Source organism: Carcharhinus amblyrhynchos, chromosome 9 (genome assembly GCF_965287045.1).
Source record: "Carcharhinus amblyrhynchos chromosome 9, sCarAmb.v2.hapA, whole genome shotgun sequence".
Taxonomy (NCBI): Eukaryota; Metazoa; Chordata; class Chondrichthyes; order Carcharhiniformes; family Carcharhinidae; genus Carcharhinus; species Carcharhinus amblyrhynchos.
The window spans coordinates 45,762,569-45,776,523 of record NC_137332.1 but is presented as its reverse complement, the minus strand read 5'-3'; the positions used below and the strand labels follow the sequence as shown (position 1 = coordinate 45,776,523).

Below are 13,955 nucleotides of genomic sequence, written 5' to 3'. Positions count from 1 at the left end.
CGAGACTGGAAAATCCCGCCTGAGGTCAACAGAATGTCCCATTGTCCACCACTTGACTGCTCCGTGGCAGTAGAATTCCAGCACTACTGCCAGTATTCTAATTCACCCTACATTCTACACCCTGGCTATGATTGTAACACTACATCCTGCACTTTCTCTTTCCTTCTCTATGAACATTATGCTTTGTCTGTACAGAGCACAAGAAGCAATATTTTTCACTGTACATGACAATAATAAATCAAATCAAATCACATCAAATCCAGTTCACTTGCTGGTCTTGTTTGTGGTGTGGCAATGCCTTAATTTTAAAATTATCAAATCCCTCTATAGCCTCACCAATCCCTTGCATTTCTGAAACTTCCTCCAGTCCAAAACCTCTGTGCTTCCCCAATTATGATTTTCATTGCTTTACTGTCAATATTGGCTTAAGCACTAAGCTGCAGAATTGCTTCCATAAACCTCTCTGCTTCCTTCATTCTTTATGGTGTCCCTTTGAATCGACCTCTTTGACCAAACTTTCAGTCACCTGACTTAAAACCTTCTTATATGGTTCAGCGTCAGATTTTGTTTGATAGTGATTTGGTGTCACTCCTTGGGATGTTTTATTGGGTTAAAAATGCTATATAAATGCAATTTGTTGTTAGGAGTTCAAATTCCACCATAACAAGTTGTGAATTGTGTTCAAGAGATCTAATAAATTTCGGCTGACACCAGGAAAAATGATCATCTAAGCTGTCCAAAAACACATTTACAAAAAGAACAGCTGCTGCACAGCTTTCCCTCTCTGGGGCCTGTGTTGAGATCAATATTTCTTTACCTTTTCTGTGAAATAATATGGCCATTCTCAACTTTGTTTAGTAACTAAATGACTCTAGAATATCAAACAATAATCTCATTTAGAAATTCCATAAAATTAAGTGGTATGTAATAAACAGTATATTTCACCCTCATGCTCAGGGAGGCATTGTATATTTGCAGATAAGGCATTGATTGGGGCAGAGTAATGCTTTGATTTAAGGCTGCTTATGTCTGACCTGGATTTGTGAGAGTTGAAAGTGAAAGACTGCAAAGAAATATAAACATCAGCATAAAGAATGAACAGAAAATCCTTTGTGTGGAATGCTTAGTGGGTTATTAATATTGTAAGGTTTATAAAGTTGTTACTTTTTGGAACTGTGCCTAAAGAAAAACTGGGGTGGGGGGGTCATGTGATCTGTTCTGAATTCTGCTTGACAACAGGATTGGGATGGCTAAAGATCAAAAGGAGGCCCATGTTGTGTTACTGGCGCAATAGTATAACGTGTTCGTAATTGGAGAAAATGACAGCAGCCTCTGAGTTCGATTGAAACTCCCAGGGTCTTAGAAAGGTGTTGTAAGTATTAGGTTGTAAACATTTGCATTGTAAAGTGTCCATTTACTATGAAAGACAGTTGGGAGCATGAATTGGATGCAAGGCTAATGTGTTTCATGTTGCTATGGAAATGATCACAGAGGGAGCCATTTGTGAAATCAGGTTACAGGTTTCCCTACAAATCAATGAATACTGCAGATGGACATAAGTTTTGTGTGGTCAGCAGAATGAAGAGGCTGCTTCACTTTGTGAACTACCACAGTCCACAGACTGTGAACTACCACAGATATGGGAGGAAGAAAATCTCTTGATGAAGAGGTGCATTTTCCACCACCTATGAATTCCAATGAGATTCATCCTGTTATGGCCAGAGGAGAGGAATCATTGCGACAGGCTTTACTGCTGATGATCAGTTTAGAAAACTCACCCAAAATAGTGGAAATGCCTGGAAGCTGTCACTCAAAGTTAGTACATAGTGAAATGGAAAATGTGAACCCAATGGAAGCTGGGAGCAACTCTGGAAGGTTTGCTATATGGACTGAAATTCCTTGGAAAGCAAGATGTGTTAACCAAAAAAGGGATTGTACTTTTCTTTAGTTTAAAATACAAGTTACCTACAAAAATAGTGTTAAGTTAATGATCTTTTAGCCACTTGTTACAATAAAAATCTCAAAATGTGAAATCTTGCCATATCATCCTTTCTAGCTATTATTTGAATTTCTTTTTAAACTCTGTAGGTGTCAATGATTGTAACCTTGTCTGAATATTTTGAAAGATATAAAGAGCACAAATTTCCAACTAAAATGCTTTTATTCTACTCTATATCTTCTCAACATCTTTATCATGTAAGGTCCTTACCAAAATGTTTCATTATCTATTCCATCATTGGTTATGTAATTGTTGTGAAGATACAGTTCTCGAAGATTAGAAAGATTATCGAAAGCTCCTTTAGGGATCTTTTCAAGTTTGTTGTTCTGCCAACATTTGAATATAAAAAGAGTGCAATGAGGTAAAGTTATTACTTTGAACTTGAAATAAAAACTACTGTTTCTTTTTGAAAGATTTCACATACTTTTAAATGCAACCTGAACAAATCCTTCGGCAAATTCTTGGGAACATACTTCAAGAAATTACTTGACATGACTAATATTCCAACGCCATCAGATCCATTAAACATGTGATCAGGTAATCCTGCATCCGTAAGCTTGTTGTTATGGAGATAAATAGACCTATTAACATAGTGAAAAAATAATTATCAATAATTAACATTGTTGAATGCTATTAACAGTTGCAAAATCCAATGGTCATAGAAACCCTCAAAAATGAAAAGTGCTAAGATTAATACTTGAGGTTCTCAAATATACTTAAATAGGAAGTCCAGTTTGTAATGGACTCATTATTTTCCCACACCAGATGTAGTGATTTTTCTTTCATACATTTGTATATTCTAGTTACATTAACATCAGAGGGCTGATTTAATTGCTGCAGGTATTTGATTCTTTGATGAAAACAATATATCAGGAGACAATATGTTAGGAGACTTATTTTATAAGCCTCCTAAAATTCTATGAATGGATACAGAGGCAACTAAGAAGAAATAACTTGTAGCACATCTCCTGGATGTTCCAAAGTGCTTCACTGCCAGTCAAGCATTTTTGAGGTCTTGTTTTGGAGACTGACATGGCAGCTAATCGTAGTTTACTGTTACAGTAGCTGTAATGTTAATTCGTTTACTGACCTTGGGTCTAATATTCTTTGCTTTTATTTTTTTTTCCAATTTACATCCTCCTCTCCTGAAGGCACTGACTAATAGCTCCATGGGTTTGATCCATCCTCTAACTGATGATTATCTTACACAAGCCTGAAGAATGAGTATTGACAGGTTAATTGACTGTGAGGTCATGAGAACAATGTTGGATCCTGTCCTCAATGAATATTCACACATTTCTAAGTGTCACTGAATAGTGGTTCAGGATGGGACTAGGAGGTACTGCGATCAACTGCAATGATTCTCTCTTTCCCAAACTGAGATTAGTTACTTAACTCAGGCCAGAAATCAATGTTAGGGAATTCTGTCCAAGGAATATATCTAAGGCTTGCACTTTTGTTTAATTACCTGAGTGCTTGGGAGCCTATATCTCCCCACTGCTTTCTCCATGACAACACCCCATCCAATCAGAGTCAACTTGTTAATCAATCACTACCCTTTTCTCCTGTAGCATAAAATTGTTGTGATCATTTGAAATTTGGCATTCTTTTGTACATCCTGATCAGTGCAGTACAAAGAGATTTGGCAACTTGTCTCTCTTCTTGGAAATATTAAAATAATGCCCAAAATTGAGAAAGCTAATGGTTTTTATGAATGATTTGGTATCTGAAAGTCTTTGTATCTTGGAGGCATTAAAAGGGACAAGTACTTTGTATGTCATATATTGAAGTGGTGTCTGCAAAGCCTCTGATATAATTTCAGTCTTTTGGCTAAGCTCCCCAAAGTGGCTGAATGGGGAATATGTCACCTCCTCGTGTGACATTGACCTGGACTAACCAAGAGGAGATCCTTGCTGAATTAGCATATCTTTGCCAGGGCAGCAATTGGCTAAAGGGCCAACTGAATGAAAATATAAGGTCACCAGACCTCTGCTAAAGGTAAACTAAAGTGAACACGGTTGAGTTCAGTTCTGGCATTGTTCAAGAATAAATACTCAGTTGGTACTCTCTACAAGAATTGCCACTTGAGCAATGTAATAAGTCCTCCAAGGCAGAAGTCCCTTCACCAAAATCCCCTTCTGTACAAGTCTGACAACAGCATGCAGAGTGCTTTTGGTTATCAGTCTATACTAGGAGTGCCAGTACAAAGCAAGAGGCTCCCTGATTGGCCCATCAATTTGGCTCTTAATCAGGGAGTTCATATTCTAACAGGCCCCCCTCAATTGTCTGATTAAAATTATTACAAGCAAGGACTGCTGACTTTGGTGGAACAATACCCCAGCGTGAATCAGTAACTCTGGCAATATAATAGAGAAAATGGCAGAAAAATGCTTTCTGCTTTGGGTGATAGTAATGGGGCTCTTTGGATTAATCAACTTTAATACTCTCTGATTTGTTAGAGTGATGTAATTATATATTAGTTCACACGACAAATCATACCTTAGATTGGGCTTCTGCCCAAATGTGAGGGGATAGATCTTTGTAAGGTAATTTGCTGCAACATCAGCACTAATCAGGGTTTTCGGCAGGTATTTTGGAGCAACTGTGAGCTGAAAAATAGCAATCAGTGGATCACTGTCCTGTCTGGTTAAAAGAATCAGTCAAGTTCAATGCTGGATTATTCACTAATACAAAAGCAAATTACTGTAGATGCTGAAAATCTGAAATAAAAATAACAGGTACTGGGAAAACTCAGCAGACTAGGCAGTGACTGTGGGGAAAAACAAAGTTAAGGGCAGAATCTTAGAAGAATTTGGAGTGGAGCAGAGGTGGAATGTAACTACCCCCACTCCAGGAGGCAGCCTTCCAGCAAGGCCACACACCCTCACCCCCTCCCCACCTCAGGATGCAGTGGTAGTCTTTGTGAGTGTCAGCCCACTGCAAAAGAGGATGGGACATCAGTGTTAGAAGAAGATGGTTAATCTTCTTTGCTCAGCCAGGGTAAGTGAACCACCATTTTCTCTCTCTGGATCTCGCACGCTCCTCCTACCTCCAACTCTATCTGTCACCCATCCACCTCAGGAGTTGCTAACACCAGGCACAAATCCCCCTCCAGCCTCCCCCAGTCACCATCATCACGCCCAGTAGCTGATCTGTTCCTCACAATTCAGCTCCCACTCTGGCTCCATGCCTGCCACAACTCATCAACATCTTCAATCTCATGACTCCACCTACAATCTCCTTATCTGTGTCAGTTCAGGGCAAACTCAACCACAACAAGCACCTGGTACCACCAACCCTCAGAAAAGAGGAGCCTTTTCCCCCCCCCCACTCTCCCCACTGGCTTCCTACCACCACTGCACAGGAATGAGGGTGACCCAAACCAAATCCAACAGCATCTTTCACCCCTCAGACTCCATGCCACACAGCACCCTTTCCTCCTCATGACCTTCCCATTCAGCCTTCCTTCAGGCCAAGCACCTTGGCAGCGCCAACAGTGCACTGTGCCCCTGCCACCGTGGCATTTACATCATAGTCTGGCACCTTGGGCTCAAAGGGGGATCCACAAGGTAGGTCCAGTGGCCATTTGCCCCTTTGCTTCTTCTAGGCTGCAGAGCAAGGGTCCTTCAAGGATCCCAGGCATTTAGTGGGCCCAGACTGGAGCAAGGGTTTGACATTGCCACTCTTCGCCAGGATGGGGGTGTTGTGGCTGGACTGTCTCTTCTAGTCCTGGTAGACCTGAAGATCACTTCTGATATGGTGATTTCAGGCTGCATTCCTGCCTGATAGCTGTGAAAACTTTGAAGTGCCCAGGCCACTTTAACCCCCATGCCCCCGGTCACCTGACAGGATTTTAAATCATTGCAGCATTCCATTTGACAGCACAGATTTTACTTTTACAAGTTGGCATGGAAGTGCCATGACTGGCATGGACGTGATGGAGGCCATAGATAGCATGAGGGGACATGAGTTGATAAGAAGGGTCCTTGGATAAGACCTTTTGACAGTAACTTTCAAAAGCTTCCCAAATCCATACTATGATATGGATTTGGGGTGGCATGGTCTCACTGCTGCCTCACAGCTCCAGGGACCTGGGCTCAATTCCCAATTTGAGTCACTGTCTGTGTGGAGTTTGCACGTTCTCCTCATGGATGCGTGGGTTTTCTCCGGATGCTCCGGTTTCCTCCCACAGTCTAAAAGATGTGGGGGTTAGGTGCATTGGCCATGCTAAATTGCCCTTGATGTCCCAGGATACGCAGGTTAGAGAGATTAGCAGGGTAAATACCTGGGGTCACGGGGATAGGACCTGGGTGGGATTGTTGTTGGTGCAGACTGATGGGCCAAATGGCGTTGTAGGGACTCAATGATTCTCTGACTCCTCTGAGGGGGAGAAAACTATGAGTCATGGAGAAGCTGGCCTGACTCCATGGAAAATTTCTACTCCAGCAATGGAACTGGTCAGATGGGAGTGCAGAGTGCAGAGGCCTATCACCCACCCCCTTATACCATGCCAGTGAAAACTGGGGAGTCTAGAAATAGGAGCAGGATTCCCAAAATCTGGTCCTGTTGGTCATTTTTAAATCTCCTCACCCCCATTTCCAACGTAGTCAGAGGCATGACAATCCAGGCCAAAAGTCTGCAAGTTTATCTGAATAATACTTCAGTATCTATGAAAGATGCAATTGTAAAATTCTTGTTGACTCATGCTAAATAGGTAGAACCACAATGAAGAAATACTTCGAAGTGGCAACAAAAACATAGCAGAGATATTCTCATTGAATGTGGAAAACTATTCCTGATAATCCAGCCACAGGAGTACCCTCTGGAAAAAAAGTTATAAATGAATCATTTCATGGTCAAGTCATTGTGGAATATTTTCTGTGCGCCTTGGTCACCTGCCATGTGTTCTGTTTATACCATGAAACTGAAGTTCTTTCAGTTTTAAAACATTTTGAAACAATTAGAATTTCCAGTACTTGTGCAGTGTTTTTCTATTCTGCTTGCACTTTCATTGAATCACAAGAGTTCGCTGGAGTTTTGGGGACCTAATCCCAAAGACTGTGTTGTAATTGTTAGACTGTGTGTAAAAGGCAGCAAGGGATGACTAACTTCCCATTCTTATTGCTATGGGGTGTCTGGTGACCACGTGGCATCACCACTCGACTGAATAGTTGCGATCGTGGCCGCAATACGTGGAGGACCACAAAGGGTGATCCCTTTGTGCCACCATGTCAATGCAACACCCTGTAATCACATCTGAACTTTGTTTTACGGTAGATCTATGGGAGCGGAACAATGTTGACAGCATCAGGTGATCAAGTTCCTTACTATTGTATGCAGCAATTTTAGACCACTCCCCCACCCCACCAAATAGGCCCAATCTGCTAGTTTATTATAATTATGTAATACTGTTAGCTGAATGCTGTTTACAGTGGCCCATGAGATCATTTCATGGTATAAATAGAAGTCACGCAAGGGTAAGTCACTGGAGGCCATTTTATACCCGTATGCTCCGCCTGCAGGAATGGTGGTATATGATCAAAATCCAGAGAGCGCAATTAGCACTGGTGAGTTTCTGAGTTCTGATCGTACCAGCCTCTCACCAGTAGAGTAGCACGAAACATATTGCAGGACCACAGAAAGCTCATTTGAATATATTAGCATTTTATCAGTGAGCACGGGCATTGGGGGCAGGGAAATATGGGATGATGATCGCTGGGGGGAGAAGGGGTCAATGATCTTGGTGGAGAAGTGCCTGTTCTGGTCTGGGATGGGAAGGGAGGTCTTTGAGACCTCCATGGTGGGCTGGGGCAGGGGATGGGGGGGGATGGGGTTTACTCCTATTCTGTTTGGGGTGCCCCAATCTCTAAGCAGCTGGGTTTTGCCGGTGTGTTGAGACCCCGCACCCCCTGTTTGAAAGCATGAAACACGACCCCCTTGTTTTTTTTTGGCAGTGTTTTGTAAGATCTGATAAGCTTTTGCTCTATGAGTGAGTGGAACAGATTAATTCAGTTGTAGTGCAGGCCAAGTCAGCTCAGTCGAAAAAGGTTTGCTTTTAGTCACCACCTTGTCATGTTACTCAGGAACTTCTCATATATTATTTAAATGGCTGTTCTGTAGATAAACACACCAGCTATTGTCTACACCAAGATTGCAAAACCATCAATAAAATGCTGGATCAACTAATCCATGCTATTGGTCAATAGGACAGTGTAAGAGCTCTATACTCTCCTTTGAAGTGTCCTAGGAGATTTTCATCTCCACCTAAACACTGGAATGGCAGTCTGGAATTTTATCGTCTCACCCGCCCGAGGTTCATAAGTTCCCGCCCAAGGTCAACAGAGGATGCCGTTCTGCGAGCCTCCCGTGCCCCGATTCCGGGGCGGGCATGCCGGTAAAATTCCGGCCAGCATCTCCGTTTAATGTCTCATTAAAGACAACCTGCTTGCCAGCAGAATAAAATCCATATTTATTCACTTGTCATTGAGAATTCTATAGGCAATGTAAATATTAATCTGGATATATTGTAAGAACATTTGCGTTTTACCATTGCACCAGCTATACTTAATCGAATGATTTAAAATACAGATGGCCCTTTTATACCTCCCATGTCTTTACGTGATGTAGTTTTCACCTCTGTTGAAGATTTTGTCCATTTTATCTTGAAAAACCTGTTAGTGAGGATTAAAGTTAGAAATTATGGGCAGATACAGCCCTGAAAACTATATGCATTCTCTTTTGTTTGATGACAGCATGTACTCTTTCTGCTTTTTTTGTTTTCTCTCCTTCTTTCTGTGTCTCCTCAAGCCTTGACACCAACTGTGGAGTCTGGCCAACCTACATCCAAATCCATTTCAGTAGTATTGTTCACAATCTCACAGGAAGCACGTAGCCATCGCTCTGTTGCTGATACCTGATCCCTTGGTAGAAATCACTGGCCTCTATTCTACAACAACATAACTGAGATCAGAGGTGTGGATAAACTATGGGTGGAGACCAATATGCCACCAGCTCACACTCCGTCATGTTAAAGCTGTTCTGGAATTGAGTGGGGAGTATTTCACACAGTTCAATATAAAAATTAGCAATATTTTAATTTTATAGATTATTTAAAATTACCAATGCAAAATTAATATTGAGCAAATTGATGAGTAATATATTTGATTAACATTTTTCAATATTCATGTTAATAGAAATATTAATAGAAAGAGTTGAAGAAATCCAACTTATATTCTCTCTATCACACAGTGGTTAGCACTGCTACTTCACAGCTCCAGGGTCCTGGGTTCAATTCCCGCTCGGGTCACTGTCTATGTGGAGTTTGCACATTCTCCTCGTGTCTGCATGGGTTTCCTCCAGGTACTCTGGTTTCCTCCCACAGTCCAAAGATGTGCGGGTTAGGTTGATTGGCCGTGCTAAGAAATTGCCCCTTAGTGTCCAGGGATGCGTAGGTTAGAGGGATTAGTGGGTATAATATGTAGGGATATGGGGGTAGGGCCTGGATGGGATTGTGTTCAGTGCAGACTCGATGGGCCGAAGGGCCTCTTTCTGCACTGTAGGGTTCTATGATTCTATGATTTTATATTCTGAAAAGTAACTGCTCTGAGTTCCAATACAATGGTTAAATGATAACATGTAATAAATTTCACAGCTCTTCAAAAATGGTAGGTCTCAATGATTGAGGACTCAACTCTTTCCACTTTTATGCCAAAGCCAAGCACCCTCAGTCCAGACACAAAAAGTTTAGAAAATGCCATGGCAATGTGCCAAATTCTTAATAGGATGAGATTACTATTTTAAAGCCACATAGTGCCAAACTATGAACAGTTTAGTGTTGTGATCTTGCAACCTTTGAACTTCGTTGTGACACTTCCAAATGAATTTATTTCGGGGCCTTCATAGCCAACAGATGGAAGAGGCTTTTAGCTATAGGCAAGATTTATGTCTGTGCAAAGGATAATGTTATAATTTATTTTGTTTAGCTTGTAATATTAATTAGATAAATCATGTTCAGATAATTCCATGAAACTGTCTGAAATAATCAAAATATTTTACCTTATTGTTCGCCAGGTATAAATAGAGCAAGTTCTCAAGAGAACAAAATGCATCATCTGGGAGCCCTTTAAAAAGTCAAACAATGGAAAATTCAATCATCAACCTTCAACATCAGAGTTGCTTAATCCATCAGATTGGATAATTTAAATTTGTTAACAGTAAACTACTATTTTGTTGTATTATTTATTTTCCTTAATTCAATTTTATGGACAATTTAGGTTTTTGCCTAAAGTAAACTATTAAGAGTAGACTGTAACATGAAACATTCTTTGATTGAATGAGCCCTTACAGGGCTTTTTCAGTAGAATAGCTCCAAACACATGTTTAATATTAGATATCTGAAAATCAAGAATAATGAGCAGGCTTGGATTTGAAACATATGCAGATTCCAAAAGCAGGAAAAACTTTGCAAGAGAAGGAATTCAACATCTTCAGGTCTTTGAAAGGAGAGCAGAAGGTGGTGTGATGAGTACTGCTTTCAATACTGAAAATGCAGACAGGAACAGCATCATGAATGGAACGTTTGGATGCAATAATTTGTCACAAAAATGTGATCTCTTCTAATCCCTTTTGTGTACACTTACGGCAGGATTTTCAACCCTTCCTGCCAGTGGGATCCTCCAGCTCCACCAAAGACAATCCCCGCTGTGGGCTCCCCAGTGGTGGGATAGGCAAGTATGCAAAATGCTTCAGACTTCGGTCGGACTGGAAGATCCCACTGGCAACTAATGGCAAACCACCTCCGCCACAGGTTCTGGAAAATTTCAGCCTAATCATTGCTACTTTGCTCATAAGAAGATGCCTCAGTTTAATATTACAACGTCATTTGATAAAGTTCCCACTTGCTCTGTATTGATGGAATCGTCACCACAATTTCTGTCCTAGTAAAGGACGCAATCAACTGTTCTGACATGTTTGTCTCAAGATTATAATGGCATGACAATATTAATTAAAACCTTTTTCTGAGAATCTACTTAATTGTGCTATTATGTCAAATGGGAAGGAGGGAAACTGGAGGAGCAAGCAACAATGGTGTGCTTTTGGGTAATTTTGAAGAATGGCTGCACAAAAGAATGGAAAGTGTGAAAATGGTAGTCTACGTGTCATCACAGTCATGTTATTGGGCTTTTGGGAGGGCTGTCTACAGAGGATGGAAAATAAATAATTTGTTAAAAATTTGAGATCTCCAATAGATATTCTCTTTGAGTTGAGCATCACTGGCCACTCCTGTAAGTGTGGCATGTCCTACAATCAGGAATTAATCTTACCATTGTCCGATATCATGAACCAAGGTAATTATACTAAGATCCTTTCTTGTGTCTACTGGATATTGTTTCTCCCACCTTTCTGAGAGATGGATTGATCAATGAAATTGCAAACCTACAAACTGCTTCATTTTACATGTAATATATGAAGAGATAAAATGAAGTTAGAAGTGCACTTCATTCTATTTCAAGTAACACCTCATAAACTGTAAAGAAACAAATATATCACCCCTTTATTCTTAATGCAACATACTAACTTTACTGGATCTCACTCAGTTCAATGTGGAATTCTTTCTGCTTTTCCCTGAGCTGTTTCAAATCTAAATTTACTTCAGATTGTTTTCTTTTCAATTTAGAAGAAAAGCCTAAAGCTTAACCTCAGATTCTCCTTTAGTTCACTATCTTAAGGATTGGATTACTGTGTTACTGATGCAAACTACCTTAATACAGGAATCTGCCTCTTACTGCAGCACCTATGGAGCTTGGTTGACACCATGTCTAGCAAAGAGTGCTCATTGTAACATTCTAAGTATAAATGTCCCTAAAATATATCAACAAATTCCAAAATCTCAAATTGATAGGGTGTGCAAGAAACACATTCCTGTGAACTTTCATCTAGCTCCTGCTAACAGGCTGAGTAAACATTACTAGCTGCTTGTGCGTAATGGAAAGTTAATCCTTTGTAGGCTGAAAATAACAGCTCAGTATTAATTAACCTGCAATTCTTCTTATGCCAGATAAATCTCGGGCTATAAAAATAATGCAGCACAAAATTAGATGAGGTGAGAACTCAGAAAAATTTGAACATACTAAAGTCCTAACCTTGTGTAGAACCATAGAACATTGCAACACAGAAACAGGCCTTTTGGGCCTTCTTGGCTGTGCCAAAACATTTTTCTACCTAGCCCTGCTGACTTGCACCAGACCATATCCCTCTACACCCCTCGCATCCATGTGCCTGTCCAAGTTTTTCTTAAATGTTAAAAGTGAGCCAACTTTCACCACTTCATCTAGCAGCTCATTCCACACTCCCACCACTCTCTATGTGAAGAAACCCCCCTAATATTCCCTTTAAACTTTTCCCCCTTCACCCTTAACCCATATCCTCTAGTTTTTTTCTCCCCTAGCCTCAGTGGAAAAAGCCTGCTTGCATTCACTCTATTTATACCCATCTTAATCCGATACACCTCTATCAAATCTCCCCTCATTCTTCTACACTCCAGGGAATAAAGTCCCAACCTATTCAACATTTCTCTGTAACTCAATTTCTCAGGTCCCGGCAACACCCTTATAAACCTTCTCTGCACTCTTTCAACCTTATTAATATGCTTCCTGTAATTAGGTAACCAAAACTGCACACAAGACTCAAATTCGGCTTCACCAACGTCTTATGCAACCTCACCATAACATTCCAACTCTTATACTCAATATTTTGATTTATAAAGGCCAATGTTCCAAAAGCACTCATTACGACTCTATCTACCTGTGATGCCACTTTTAGGGAATTATGTATCTGTATTCCCAGATCCCTCTGTTCTACTGCACTCTTCAGCGTCCTACCATTTACCTTGTATGTTCTACCTTGGTTTGTCCTTCTAAAGTGCAATACCTCACACTTGTCTGCATTAAACTCCATCTGCCATTTTTCAGCCCATTTTCCTAACTGGTCCAAATCCCTCTGCAAGCTTTGAAAACCTTCCTCACTGTCCACTACACCTCCAATCTTTGTATCATCAGCAAATTTGCTGATCCAATTTACCACATTATCATCCAGATCATTGATATAGATGACAAACAATGATGGACCCAGCACTGATCCCTGTGGCACACCACTAGTCACAGGCCTCCACTCAGAGAAGCAATCCTCCACTACCACTCTCTGGCTTCTTCCATTGAGGCAATGTCTAATCCAATTTACTACCTCTCCATGTATACCTAGCGACAGAACCTTCCTAACTAACCTCCCATGCGGAACCTTGTCAAAGGCCTTATTGAAGTCCATGTAGACAACATCCACTGCCTTCCCTTCATCCACTTTCTTGGTAACCTCCTCGAAAAACTCTAATAGATTGATTAAACATAACCTACTACGCACAAAGCCATGTTGACTGTCCCTAATAAGTCCCTGTCTATCCAAGTATTTGTAGATCCTATCTCTTAGTACTCCTTCCAATAATTTACCTACTACTGACGTCAAACTTACTGGCCTGTAATTTCCTGGATTACTTCTTGAACCTTTTTTAAACAATCATCTGGCACCTCACCCGTGGATACCAACATTTTAAATATATCTGCCAGAGCCCCTGCAATTTCAACACTAGTCTCCTTCAAGGTCTGAGAGAATACCCTGTCTGGGGATTTATCTATTCTGATCTGCCTCAAGACAGCAAACACCTCCTCCCCTTTAATCTGTGTAGGTTCCATGACCTCCCTACTTGTTTGCCTTATTTCCATAGACTCATGCCAGTTTCCTTAGTAAATATGGATGCAAAAAACCCATTTAATATCTCCCCCATTTCTTTTGGTTCCATACATAGCCAACCACTCTGATCTTCAAGACATCCAATGTCATCCCTTACTATCATTTTGCTCTTAATATACCTGTAGAAGCTCTTTCAATTATCCTTCACCTTGAC

At 40.7% G+C, this 13,955-nt stretch overlaps 1 protein-coding gene across 2 annotated transcripts in view; it reads right to left on the bottom strand.

Moving 5' to 3' along the window:
- LOC145347762 (podocan-like) overlaps positions 1-13,955 on the bottom strand; it is a 52,839-nt gene that overhangs the window by 19,511 nt on the left and 19,373 nt on the right. For both annotated transcript variants that reach the window (XM_080195553.1, XM_080195552.1), the window contains exons 4-7: positions 10,055-10,119; positions 4,499-4,608; positions 2,424-2,580; positions 2,210-2,325 (exon numbers count right to left, since the gene is read on the bottom strand). In XM_080195553.1, the coding sequence (XP_080051679.1) occupies positions 2,210-2,325; positions 2,424-2,580; positions 4,499-4,608; positions 10,055-10,119 (448 nt within the window). The remainder of the gene's footprint in view (positions 1-2,209; positions 2,326-2,423; positions 2,581-4,498; positions 4,609-10,054; positions 10,120-13,955) is intronic.